The following is a 12460-nucleotide window of genomic DNA, read 5'->3' as shown; positions in this document are numbered from 1 at the left end:
AACGTGAACTGGCTGACCGATCAGGTATTTCTCAGTCATCACTGAGTCACACCATGCCAGCTGTATGGGATGGTATTATCTGCTTGTCATCCAGATATAAGATTTCCTTACCCTGTGGTTGAACAAGCAGACATCAAAGCACAATTTAAAGCAACATTTAGTTTTTCCAAATGTAATCGGAGTGGTCGACTACACGTAAATTGCTATAAAGGCGTCTTCAGAGATTAAATATGGCTATGTAAATAGAAAGCATTTCTAGTTTATTAATGTAGAAATTATCTGTGATGCAAAAATGTGTCTCATTAATGTTGTGGTGAGATAGAATAAATTAATCTTGAGTTGAGCCAGGCTGAGAAATAGTAGTGTTGGGAACAAACTTGAAAAATGGTGTTGTGCATGATGGCTGTCTTCTCGGTAAGATAAGACATTTAATATTATCACTTTGGTCAAACTTTTAAGTTATCTATGTATGATGGAACCATATAACACAATTACTTAGGTGACACATGGCTTCTTGTCAACCCACTGACTGAGTAATGTTAAAATGCCTGTTGTAAGTGTCTAGCCAATAACTGCAGCAGCTCACTGCTCAAACAGTGTGAGCCCCAGAATTCCTGTGCTGTGACTCACATTTTAAAGTCAACTTTGATATCTGACCTCTTTTTTATTTCGGGCACTGTGCGACTTTCTGAACTTAAACTTTTGAGTGCCTCTGCCACACTGTGCCACTCCATAAACTTCATTTTTTTGCTAATAATGCTGTTAAAGCCACCAAATACAGTGGAACCTTGGTTCACGAACGTCTCGGAACATGTACAAATCGGGTTACGACCAAAAAAGTTTGGCAAACTTTTGCATCTGTTTACAACTACACACTCGGTTGATGAACAAGCCAGTTTCCCTTCTGGTTTGTATGCGCCGATGATTTCCGCACTTGTTGTACATTGTTCTCGGTCAGACGTGCGTGCTTTCGCTGTGAACTCTTTGTGCTCTATTTCATTTCCCTTCCGGTTCGTATGCGCCGATGATTTCCGCAGGTGTTCAGTCTCTCCCTGTACAGTACATTGTTCTCGGTCAGATGTGCATCGCGCAGAGGGACTCTACCTCAAAACTGTAACCTCCTCTCCACCCAGCTTCCTGCTCACTTCCTTCATGCCAGAACTCGACTCATGCAAGGTTAGTTTTCTTGGTTGTTTATGGTTAGTTTTTGTATAAAATAAGGATTTTTCAAATGTTAGTTTTCTCTGTTCAAGGTTTTCTCAGTGTTATTCAATGTTTTTACATTTAGTTTACTATTACACTGTGCACTCTATGGTATAATTAACTATTTTTGTGCTTAAAAATCTTAAAAAAATATATTTACATATAGTTCGTACGGTCCGGAACGGATCAATTGTATTTAAATACAATCCTATGGGGGGAAATTACTTCAGGTCACGACCAAATCGGGTTGCGACCAGAGTTTTGGAACGAATTACGGTCGTGACCTGAGGTTCCACTGTAGTGTGTTTTTTTTATTGCCTCCACTTCACTGAGAATAACCTCAATTTCACATTTGCTGAAATTCCTCTTTTTTACATGTGCTTTTACCATTGTTTTTTAACAAAAGACTGAAGAGAAGGGGCTATTTATATTGATTTGCATATTCAAATAGGTGAAATTCTGAGAGGAGTTGGGGTGGGGTTGTAACCTTGTGCATGTGCATTAAAATTCACGTTGATTGGGATTTATAAAGGGGAAGTGTGTGGAACTTTGCTTACGCACGTTTTATGAATCTGAACTGTTTTGTGTGTACACACGTCTAGTTTTGTCTGTATGCCATGTTTTAGTGTAAATTCTATGCAAGGCTTTATACATGAGGCCCCCCATGTTTTATCATCATCTCTTTTTTTTAAATCCTTCAGGACATTACCAAAGGGTGCACAATCAAAGAATTAGCACAATTGATCTAGAAAAGATCGTCCATTTAAGGTCACAATCCATCCCAGCTTGAGATTATTAGTCTAGTCACTGCTACATATTTTAGTTTGAGTTAATCTGCTGCATCTTTGTTATAGGAATATTTAATTTGGTGATATTAATTCTAGTCTTAATCCACATTTTATGCTGTCGTACTGGCATCACGTCTGTCAGGCCATTTATCTTCTGTGGTTTGTTGTTTGATTTGTTATACTTTCACAGTTGTATATTACTTCTCCAGGTACAGTTTTGGTTACCACTACTGTAATAATCAACTTAAAATATTCATGTGACTTAATATTGTAACTGAGCACCAAAATGAGAAATAACACAGCCACAAAGCTTTCAGTGTAGCTTTCTATCACTACAGCAAATATATTTATAACAAACAGGCTGCTGCTTGAACTCTGAACTCTTAAATAAATTTCTCGATCATTACGGCCACAGCGAACAGCTCTAAAACAACCACCGTGCCAGAGTGGTTCTATCAAAGATTTTTGTATGTGATAACTTTTACTTTACCACTCTTTCCTACTCCATGCCTCTTCGTTGGCAACACTCATCAATTACCAGCCATCTATTTTTCGAAGTCACAGACTTTCTACTGTCCAACCAATTTTCATTATTATTGTGTAAGAAGCTTTATAAATCCACTTTGTCATGAGAATGAAGAGTTCACCATTGGTTTATGCACTGCTTAATGTTATGTAAATCTAAGAACCTATAACATTATATTTGACTAAACACTTGATCAGTTTATCTAACGGGTCCATTCAGCTGTGTGTAAAGTTTATTTTTTCCTGAAACGTCCTTAATATTATTGGCACTGAGATTCTACTGCACACGATTTTAGTTTATTATACTGATTTGACAGAAAGAAAGGACATGAGGTTCTGTGATGGGATGGCACTTACTGTGGAGACAGGCTCTTCTGAAATGCGAGTGGGAGATCTGTAAGGTCATGAGGGGAGAGGTCACAAAATGATCAAAATTAAAAGAAAAAATGTAAAGCAACTTCGGCAACATGGCAAATGCAACTGATACATCATTCCTTTACTGCAGGCCAAATTCCTTTCAAACAAAAGTGAAGCAATCTGTCAAACTTAAAACTTAAAACACATTGAACATAATCTAAGAAAGTATCTTTACCATCTCTCCGTTTTCTCCGGCGTCTCTCTCTGCGCCGATTCATGGCACAGGCTGTCACTATGGACAAAATAACTGCGACAAATAAGAAGCAGGTTCCACCAATGACACCAGCTAACAGTGGCTCAGGAAGGAGTTCTGACAAAGTTGTCCGGGAGGGGTACATGTCCAGTCCTTTAAAAAACAAACAAACAAATAAAGTTAAAAATATTAATACATTTCTTTTCACTTCAACAAACTAATTTTACAGAAAAATACATACTTCAATGTACAATAGATGAAATACTTTAGATGCTAACTAGCAGCTGTGAAAATGTTGTAATTATTCTATAATACCCTTTGTTTCACGGCTGTCCACATACTCCAATTATATTGTATCCATAAAGCTGCTTTTCAGGGTACTTGTTAAAACTTGGTATGCTCCCTCTTAGCTCTGGCACCTTGGACCAGTAGTTAGCACTGCTGCCTTATACGTTTAGTGTTTTGGGATTTAAACCCACAGCCAGTCTGTGTCTCTGCAGTGCTGGCAGGTGCTCTCTTGGTCTGTCTGGGTTTCTCTCTATTTAACCCTCTGCTTCATGGCCCAATCCAAACACACGCTTGTTAGTTTAGATGGTGACTCTAAATTGGCTCCACTATATAAACGTAAAGAATTATCTGAATGCGAGGTGTGTCTTGTGACTGGCCCTTGTGATAGACTGATAACCCATCTAGTATTGATTTCTGCTTTGCATGCAATGCTAACACGATAGACTCTGTCCAGCTGTGACCCAGAACCTGATGAGGCAGGTTTGAAAAAGATGTGTTAATTTCCAAGCTCCTCCATGCTTTACTATCCAAATCCTTAGCTGAGAGAAGAAAAAAAGCTACCATAAAAGTCTTCAGAACAACACTGAATTAGATTAGGTGGGTTTGAGAATATCTGTTATGAAAATTACAGGTGTTAATTTCCTCATTGCACAAGCTCCTCAATGTTACAGTAACTACCCTAGCTACTCGGCCCATTGTCTTATGGCTAGCTGACCAGCATCTTCTTATAGGACTTCTCACCCATGACGCTCTAGTATCAGGTTGCATAAGCAAGCAATCACTGTTGGATATATAATAAGAAAGCTTGGTAAATGAATTAAGAGTGACAGCCAACTTATTACAGGATAGTTTACAGACTTGTTGATCCACAGCTGACCAGTACATTGTGATCACCATTTCTTGTGAAATTTTTCTGCATGCCTCATGTACAGTAATAACACAGGTGAGTGGTGAGGTAAAGTCTGCAGGGCGGAAATGGAATGTTGCCCTTCAAAGGAAGGTTTTTCTGCAGCACTCAACATGTCACTCATCAGTAATGCAAATTTAATCCAGGCTGTAATTTAGGGAGGACACAGCATAGTTGTCCGACAAATGTTTAAAGCAAATGTCATATTACACAACTTTAGTGATACGGTATGTCAAATTTGTGACAACAGCGGTCATTGATCTTGTTTGTCGGACCATGCTAATTTACAGGAATGAAAATTGCTGGACATGTCAAATTTAGTGACTGAATGAGAATTTTCTAGCAGAGTCGTGCTTGTGTTTTGTAACGGCCAATAGCAGGCTACCTGGCACAGTCAGTGCTGTACGAAGCGTTAACAAGTACAGCGAGTTCAGCTGCAATCTCATCCCCTTTTCTTTCTTCCATTCTGTTACAGTATGTAAAATACGAGACTTCTAACAGACATGAGGTCCAGAACAGCCATATTCCTTCTTATTTGCTTCTGCATTATGTGCACTGTACTTTAGTCTAACTTCTTTGACTTTGTCTGGGTGAGCACTGAACTAATTGGAGTGAAATCACTGGTTGTAACAGGCGACGTGACCGGCCTTCACTGAAGCATGCGGCAGACTGCCTTTAACTCACTAAGATTGTGTAAATAAGGGCTATGACTGAAAATTATTGGGAAAGACACCTAATGTGATATGACCTTAAGCAGAGTAGAGCTATGCCAATCTCTAAGTCTATATTTGCCTCAAATACTGTCTGACTTTTTACAGTCTGAGTGCTATTCTCAACCACAGGCTTTATAGATTTCAGTGTGTGCCTTTCTTGCCTTGTGTGTAATACTTTTTTAAATATATACTTCAAATCAATGAGATGATCATATGGCTTGGATGTTCTGGATGCTGGAAACTGCAAACAGCAGGGTCTACCTACTCTCAGCTAAACAGACAGCTACATAATCTTTCAGTTTAAAAAAAATAAATACAGTTTTTTTATAGTTAGTAGTTATCTCAAGATAGAAGTAAAATATATCATCATCATCATCTAGTGTTTGCTGGTAGCTTAACAACTATTTTCTTGTATTTGAAATTGATTCAGTGACAGAGAGAGAGATAGTTTACCAATACAGCCGGTATGGACCTTTAAACTCATTTTTAATATCGCAGCATTCCTCTTTTGTACAGAACTTTTGATGAAGAGTGTTTGTACTGAACTTCAATTCTAAGCTGTGCACGGCAAAACAACATTTATCACTTGAGCTAAAGATACAGATCCTTCAAAAAGCATGGGAACATGGAAAATGTTACACAGTGGAGTTTCTAATATGTTATTCAAAATATTACAATGCAGTAGACAAATTATACAGTCAAGCACCAGAAAGAAGCTCAGCGCCAATAGTTGATTTAACATTCATGCCCCCTTAGCTTTTTTTTTAACTTGCCATCTATTTTTTATCCACCTTTTATTATAGCTTGCAAACTAACTACCAAACTACTTCCACATTAAAAAAATATTCTTTTTATTCATGAAAAGGTTTATTCTATATAATACCATATTTTGTTATAGATATTCTCAAGCACAGGCACGTAATTATGTGTATGAATGCACATAATTTGCCTTACAGCTCTCTATTCCATCTTGTAGATGGAAAAAAAAATGCAAAAATTACAATTCTAGTGATGTAAATAGTTGTTCCCTTTACAGTGCATTGTAAAATGCAAACTTATGATGCAAGCTCTGATGTAACCTACCAAAAGAACAGGAGGAGGCATGTTTTAAGTGCCTTTTCCGTTCATTTTGGTGAAACAGCCACTCACAATTACGACCAGTGAACACCACAGAATAATATTGGCAAGTCATGAGGCTTTGTTATTCGCTCTCTATTCTATAAGGAAGAACTGACTGATAACTGAGAATGGCACCGAATACAGTAACTGAAGGAGAGATCATAGTGGCTGCAGTGAGGGGTACTTGCACATACAAAAGGAACAAAATGTTCTTCTCTAAGCTAATATTATGAAGCACAGTTTTAAATACAGCAGCAACTGCACACTTGCTTGTAATTTATGTACTAAGACAAAAGTGTTTTTTAATTTTCTTTATTCTAAGTTTTCAGACATTTTTCATTTGATTTTAATTTTAGCCAGCAGAGTGATTTATTTTTTTCATAAACATGTTTCATTTTAGTTTTTATTAACAAGAAATACATTATATTTCGGTTTTCAGATTAAGAAATGAACCCTGTCTTTAGTGTTAAATGAGTTTAGAAAATTGTATTTGTGATATAGACACTTCCTTCTTATTTAAGGGGCAAGAGTTGTGTTCTGTTTATTGCCTGAGCTTTGCAAAATCGAAGAATAAATATTAAATGAGTGTAATCAACAAGTTGAAGTTGAATCAACCTAAAGAATACAATGAGAAACCTGCTTATTTCGACTTCTGCTTTTCTGAAAGATTTCCCATTTAATAACAGTAATATTAGTAGTACTCAATATTTAATATTGTGCCTTTCCCAAGTGTAATCTGATGAAATACTTGTAGTAGTAAATTCTGTTTGTTTCTAACTAGACTTCCCTCTTATGCCTGGGTTTCCTTAATTTATTAATTTAATTAGTAGCTTATTTTGTTAATTCATGAACAGATAAATCAAAGTACACTTATGAATATGTCACATCCTGTACATCAGCAATGTACTGGAAGTAACTTAATTGGAAGGGAAAAGACAAGGAGGACATTACTTAAATTAGGAGACTCTAAATGAAAAAAATGGATGGTACTAAAACATGGTTCACTTTACAAAATGGTAAGCGGTGCTTCTGTGCATTAGAAAAAAATGCATTCAAAGAGAAAGTAGGCATCTCCCTATGGTAGGAGTACAACTTAACTGACCTATAGTTGAGATGTTGATGGATTCACTCGCTTCACTAATGTCATCTTCACCCATGGTTAGCATACGCAGCTCATAGTTATAATTCTATAGGAAACAAAACATGTGTTTTTAATCATTTTTGCAATTAAAAATTTATTAACAATCTTAACTGAATAATCTACAAAGGTTATATATTTAAAATTAATTTACAAACTCCTGTTCTCATCAACAGTTATTTCTATAGCACATTTTCATGCAATGTATGTAGCTCAAAGTGCTTTAGAACATGTCAAAGAGGTAGTTACATGCAAAGAAAACAAATTAAAAACAGATATGAATAATTCATAAATAGTATATAAAAATAAATACATACTTACATTCAGTAAGATTTATAATTAAGAGAAATAGACTCCTTAAATATACAATTTTTGAATCATTAATTTTTTTTTCTCTGTCTCTATTATGAAACAATCTCTTTACTGTTGAACTATTACCATGTCAACAATAAGTCATAAAAACACATTTTGGCACCTGCAGCAAAGAAAATCAACAAATATAAAATATAGCATCAGATTGTGTGATTTACCTTAAGTAGCCCTTGAACCAATATTTCTGTTTGATTGGCTGCAATGGAATCTTCAAGTACAGACCATTCCCCTCTTTCTCTCTTGGACTCAAGAATAAAACCCTTGACAGATGACAGATGAAAAAAAGGTGGCGTCCACCTTAACACAAGCCCAATGGAGCTCTGATTGACGGACAAAGAGGTTGGTGGACTAAGTGAAGACATGTTACTCCCCTGTGGAGGTGGGTCAGTTTGGGGTAGGGCTTAAATAAAAAAAAAAGAATCATTTTATATATATATATATTATATATATATACACACACACACACATATACAGTGGCAGCGCTATGGGACTACAGCTCCCAACATCTCTTGCGGGTGTCCATATGTGTACAGTAGCCCAGGGATGCTGCCACCTAGCATGTCAAGAGAACCATAGGTCTGAATAAATCATCTCCCCTGTCCTTCCACCCCACTCGCCTTGCAGTCAGAAAAGGATCTTCAGTCCATCCCTGTTAGGATGCCAGCATATTCCCTCTGAAGCTGGTACCTCCTGCCAACCTGCTAGCAAATACAGGGAATAGCCTGCCTTTCTTCTTGGCCATTCAGTATGGCAGCCTCTTGGCCAAGTAAAGAGTCCTACACAATTGCGGTCTGCATGCCAGCTTATGCCTGCCGTCCATCACAGCATATATTTGTATGTTTTAAAATTTTCCTAAATTTTTCAACAAAAATAATTTGTAAGCTACTCCAAGTTTAAATTATACTGTTTAGGTAACAGCTATACACAACATTTTAAAACTAAAGGGCCAAAAATTATTTTAAAATGCAATAATCAGATAAAACACCAAATTTTCTGCACAGAGCAGCAGAGAGGAAAAAAAAGAAAGCTGTGACAAAATACCATCTTAGAATTACAAATAACAACAGTCATAACTGATGCTTAGTAGCATTTTCTGTTGTACTATAATATTAGTTTACTAAGTTTAATGGTTAATTTGTTTAAGTTGCTTGCAACTTAGCATATGCTAATTTATTTACTTAATTTGTGAAACTACTAGTTGCCTATGCTGCAGTGTTCATTGTACCCTCTCAAACCAACTTTGGCTCTCGTAACCAGGGCAAGCAAAATTCTAGGACACAATGGCAGTAGCAAGAAAAATAATTGAAGCTTTTTCTGCAGTCACTTGCTATTAGACAAAAGGTAAATATGAGTTTCCCAGCAGGAAATTTCACATGAACACCCACAGAAGTGGTAGATGAATTAATAGAAACTAATGCTTCCCAAACTAGCCAAGTAGTGACATAACATTGACCTCTCACCCATTTCAATAATATAAAAAAACTACTAATAACAAAGTTAGTCAGAAAGTGCATCTGGAGTGATAGATAGATAGATAGATAGATAGATAGATAGATAGATAGATAGATAGATAGATAGATAGATAGATAGATAGATAGATAGATAGATAGATAGATAGATAGATAGATAGATAGATAGATAGATAGATAGATAGATAGATAGATAGATAGATAGATAGATAGATAGATAGATAGATAGATAGATAGATAGATAGATAGATAGATAGATAGATAGATAGATAGATAGATAGATAGATAGATAGATAGATAGATAGATAGATAGATAGATAGATAGATAGATAGATAGATAGATAGATAGATAGATAGATAGATAGATAGATAGATACTTGATTGTTTGTCTCCTTTTTATTTTCAATTACTTTTCTCTACAGAATAAGGGCATATCAACATCATCATCATCATCATGTTTCTTACTGGAAAGTAGGTTGGGAAGACTTCGCAAGTCACAACTCCAAAAATTCCTATCATATCAATATATATTCCTAGCATATCAAAACAGTGTTTACTTCCTGGACTACAATATGGATAAAACTCACTCTTTAAAGAATTTTTCTGTGCACAGAGCCGGTATCTGAATAGAACTGAAGGTAAAATATGAGCAAGGTACTGACTTTTTCTATCTTTCACCCACACTCTCTTATTTGATAACACTGGTCTACAAAAATATTTTTGTTTGCTTCTGGGAACTACAGAACAGCTCTTTATTAAGTTTTTACATTCATTTCATATATGAAATCGGAATTAAGCTAGCACGTCTGGTTTTTGAAATACACATCATTGACATTTTGACAATTTTGAATAACAAAATAATATATCAACACGATATCTGTAGTTTGGACTATGTCCCAACAAAATTGTTTTGATGTGTTTATTCTGAAAACAAACCAGAAGACGATACCAGAGACACGTTAAAGTATATTTATGTTAATTTACCTCAATAAAAAAGTGAGGTCAGCGTGCCCAAAAATGTTGGAGACACTCGCTTTTGCGCTTGTACTGCACATCTGTCTCTCTTTGCAAGAATCAACAGTAGTCACCCATCATGCTTGGAGTGAATTTTTCCCAATACAAGTTTTCCATCACATTTATATCTTGATGAAATTTTTCCCCATACTCATCTCTGACATCGCTTAGATTTGGTGGAAAAAAGTTGAGAATGTAAAAAATGCATCTTCAGTTGACTTTCTGGTTCCCGTAAGCTAATATACTTTCAGCATATTCTCCACAAGCTCAGCCTAATTCTCTGCTCGGTGCTTGTCAAGAAAATTCTGGACAACCTGCACCTGGTTTCAGTTTCCTTTTGAACTCATTGTCAAGCATCAGTTCACGGATTTCAGGGCCAACAAAAACACCTTCCTTAATTTTGGCTTCACTTTTCTTGACACCAAACTTATTTCTTAAATGATGAAATGCATCGCCTTTACAGTCCAGTCACCCTAATTGTCCAAGACCTGGAACATCATAACTAAAAAATGGGACGTGCTGGACAAAAACGGTTTTCAGATTTGGAGTCAGCAAGTGAAATTTGTTAAAGTATAGGTGAAAGAAACGCAGTAGCAAAATGCTTGTTGACCAGTGTAATGGTTCTAGGATTGCAAAACCCAAGAATGAACATGTAAAATTAGTGATAAAGCTAGAAACAAATCTCACTCCTTTCATCTAATATCAAAGAATGTTTCCCAGAAGCCAGACGTGGAATAACCATAATCAATAAATGTTGCAAGCTGGAATGTAAACGGCCTCAATCTCAATCTTAACTGGAAAAGAAAAAGTGTTTTCACATTTGACATTTTTGAAGACCAACAGTCTTATAACAGGGTACCCACTTAATAAAAATGGACCAGTCTGACCCAGACTCTTTTCAGTCAATTTTTCATTCCAACTATTAATAAAAAATAGTGTCAGTATATTATATGAAATTTGTCCAGATTATTCAGCTGCACCAAGTAGAACAGCTGTATGACTGATACCTCCATCCACGTAACACTAAGAGTCAAATATTAATTTATAGTTGAAAGCCTTCCAGAGCTGTCCTAATCTTAATATTTATTTAAATGGATATGCTAATGGTGTCTAAATGCAGTAATTACATTAATTATAGATAAGTATAAAGGCCAACACACAAAATAATTTAGCTAACAAACTACTTACGCAGTGTGAGCACTGTCACAATTTCACTAAAAGGACCACTGCCTAGTTTATTCTGAGACAGAACACAGAACTGGTAAGCCATGTCAGGTAGTAAACTGGAGAGCAGTAAATAGTTCTGAGGAGGTGGCACTGGGAGTGAAGTCCATTCATGTTTACCACGGGATGCCCTCTTCATCCTGTGGGATGGAGAAGGATAAAGAAGAAACATGTCAGTTTGCCTGTATTGATGAAAGCAAGGCTGGCATGTGGTAAGTTTTATATAGTAATGGAGTTTCAAGCTCAAGTTTCAAACAGAAAAGTTACTCACCATACACTGAACCTCTGAGTGTACCCCCCATCAAATCCAGGTTCCCAAGAGATATTGGCACTACCCACTCCAGGAGCCACTGACACTGCAGAAACAACATGAGGACTGGTACCTGCGAAATACACAGCAGAAGGCAAAATCATTATAACAATGATAAATGCCAATGAACTACAGCATAAACCCAATTCAATCACAGTTGATCCAAGGGGGGAAAAAGAGTAACATGACATACCAAGCACATACACAGCACTTTGGACAGAGACAGATGCCACCCTGTTCCTGGCCAGACACTCCCAAAGCCCTTGGTGATCTTTGGCAAGGGGGTTGAGAATAAGAGACCCATTGAGAGCTACATGAAATGGAGATTTTGGAGTAATGCCAACCTGAAAAAGTAAAATATAATGCATATTTAAGTTTACATCTTATAAAGAAATTAACTGTACTTTTATTCATTTTCTAAGCAGCTTATTGGTTCTGGGTCAGTGAGAGCCTTCTATTTTAGATGGACAGAACTTGATTTGTCCAACTGGAGGAATATGGCTTTCTTACGATAGACAGACAGATTGACAGAGAGTCAATCCTCAACTTTCATGAGAGTAACGTTGCTAGTAAACAACTGGAAAGTTAAACGCACGAATGATAAGACATTGAACCTATGGAAAATGGTTGGAGCCAAATTCCCGCAACCACCAAAAAATAAAATTTTGCTAGAGATTGCTCAAAATACACTTTTCTGCATATAAATCTTATACAGGTAATTCGATTGATCAGCCAATTTCCACTAAAAATGTCTTGATTGGTGATCAATAAATTGACTGA

At 36.3% G+C, this 12460-nt stretch overlaps 1 protein-coding gene across 4 annotated transcripts in view; it reads right to left on the bottom strand.

The window, feature by feature from the left end:
• igsf9b (immunoglobulin superfamily, member 9b) overlaps positions 1-12460 on the bottom strand; it is a 164580-nt gene that overhangs the window by 20260 nt on the left and 131860 nt on the right. For all 4 annotated transcript variants that reach the window (XM_051923298.1, XM_051923299.1, XM_051923297.1 and 1 more), the window contains exons 12-18: positions 11874-12024; positions 11642-11753; positions 11335-11510; positions 7822-8063; positions 7256-7340; positions 3109-3279; positions 2874-2910 (exon numbers count right to left, since the gene is read on the bottom strand). In XM_051923298.1, the coding sequence (XP_051779258.1) occupies positions 2874-2910; positions 3109-3279; positions 7256-7340; positions 7822-8063; positions 11335-11510; positions 11642-11753; positions 11874-12024 (974 nt within the window). The remainder of the gene's footprint in view (positions 1-2873; positions 2911-3108; positions 3280-7255; positions 7341-7821; positions 8064-11334; positions 11511-11641; positions 11754-11873; positions 12025-12460) is intronic.

The sequence above is a fragment of the Erpetoichthys calabaricus genome, chromosome 1, assembly GCF_900747795.2.
Source record: "Erpetoichthys calabaricus chromosome 1, fErpCal1.3, whole genome shotgun sequence".
In the NCBI taxonomy this organism is placed as follows: Eukaryota; Metazoa; Chordata; class Cladistia; order Polypteriformes; family Polypteridae; genus Erpetoichthys; species Erpetoichthys calabaricus.
This window is presented reverse-complemented; position numbering and strand designations above follow the sequence as displayed.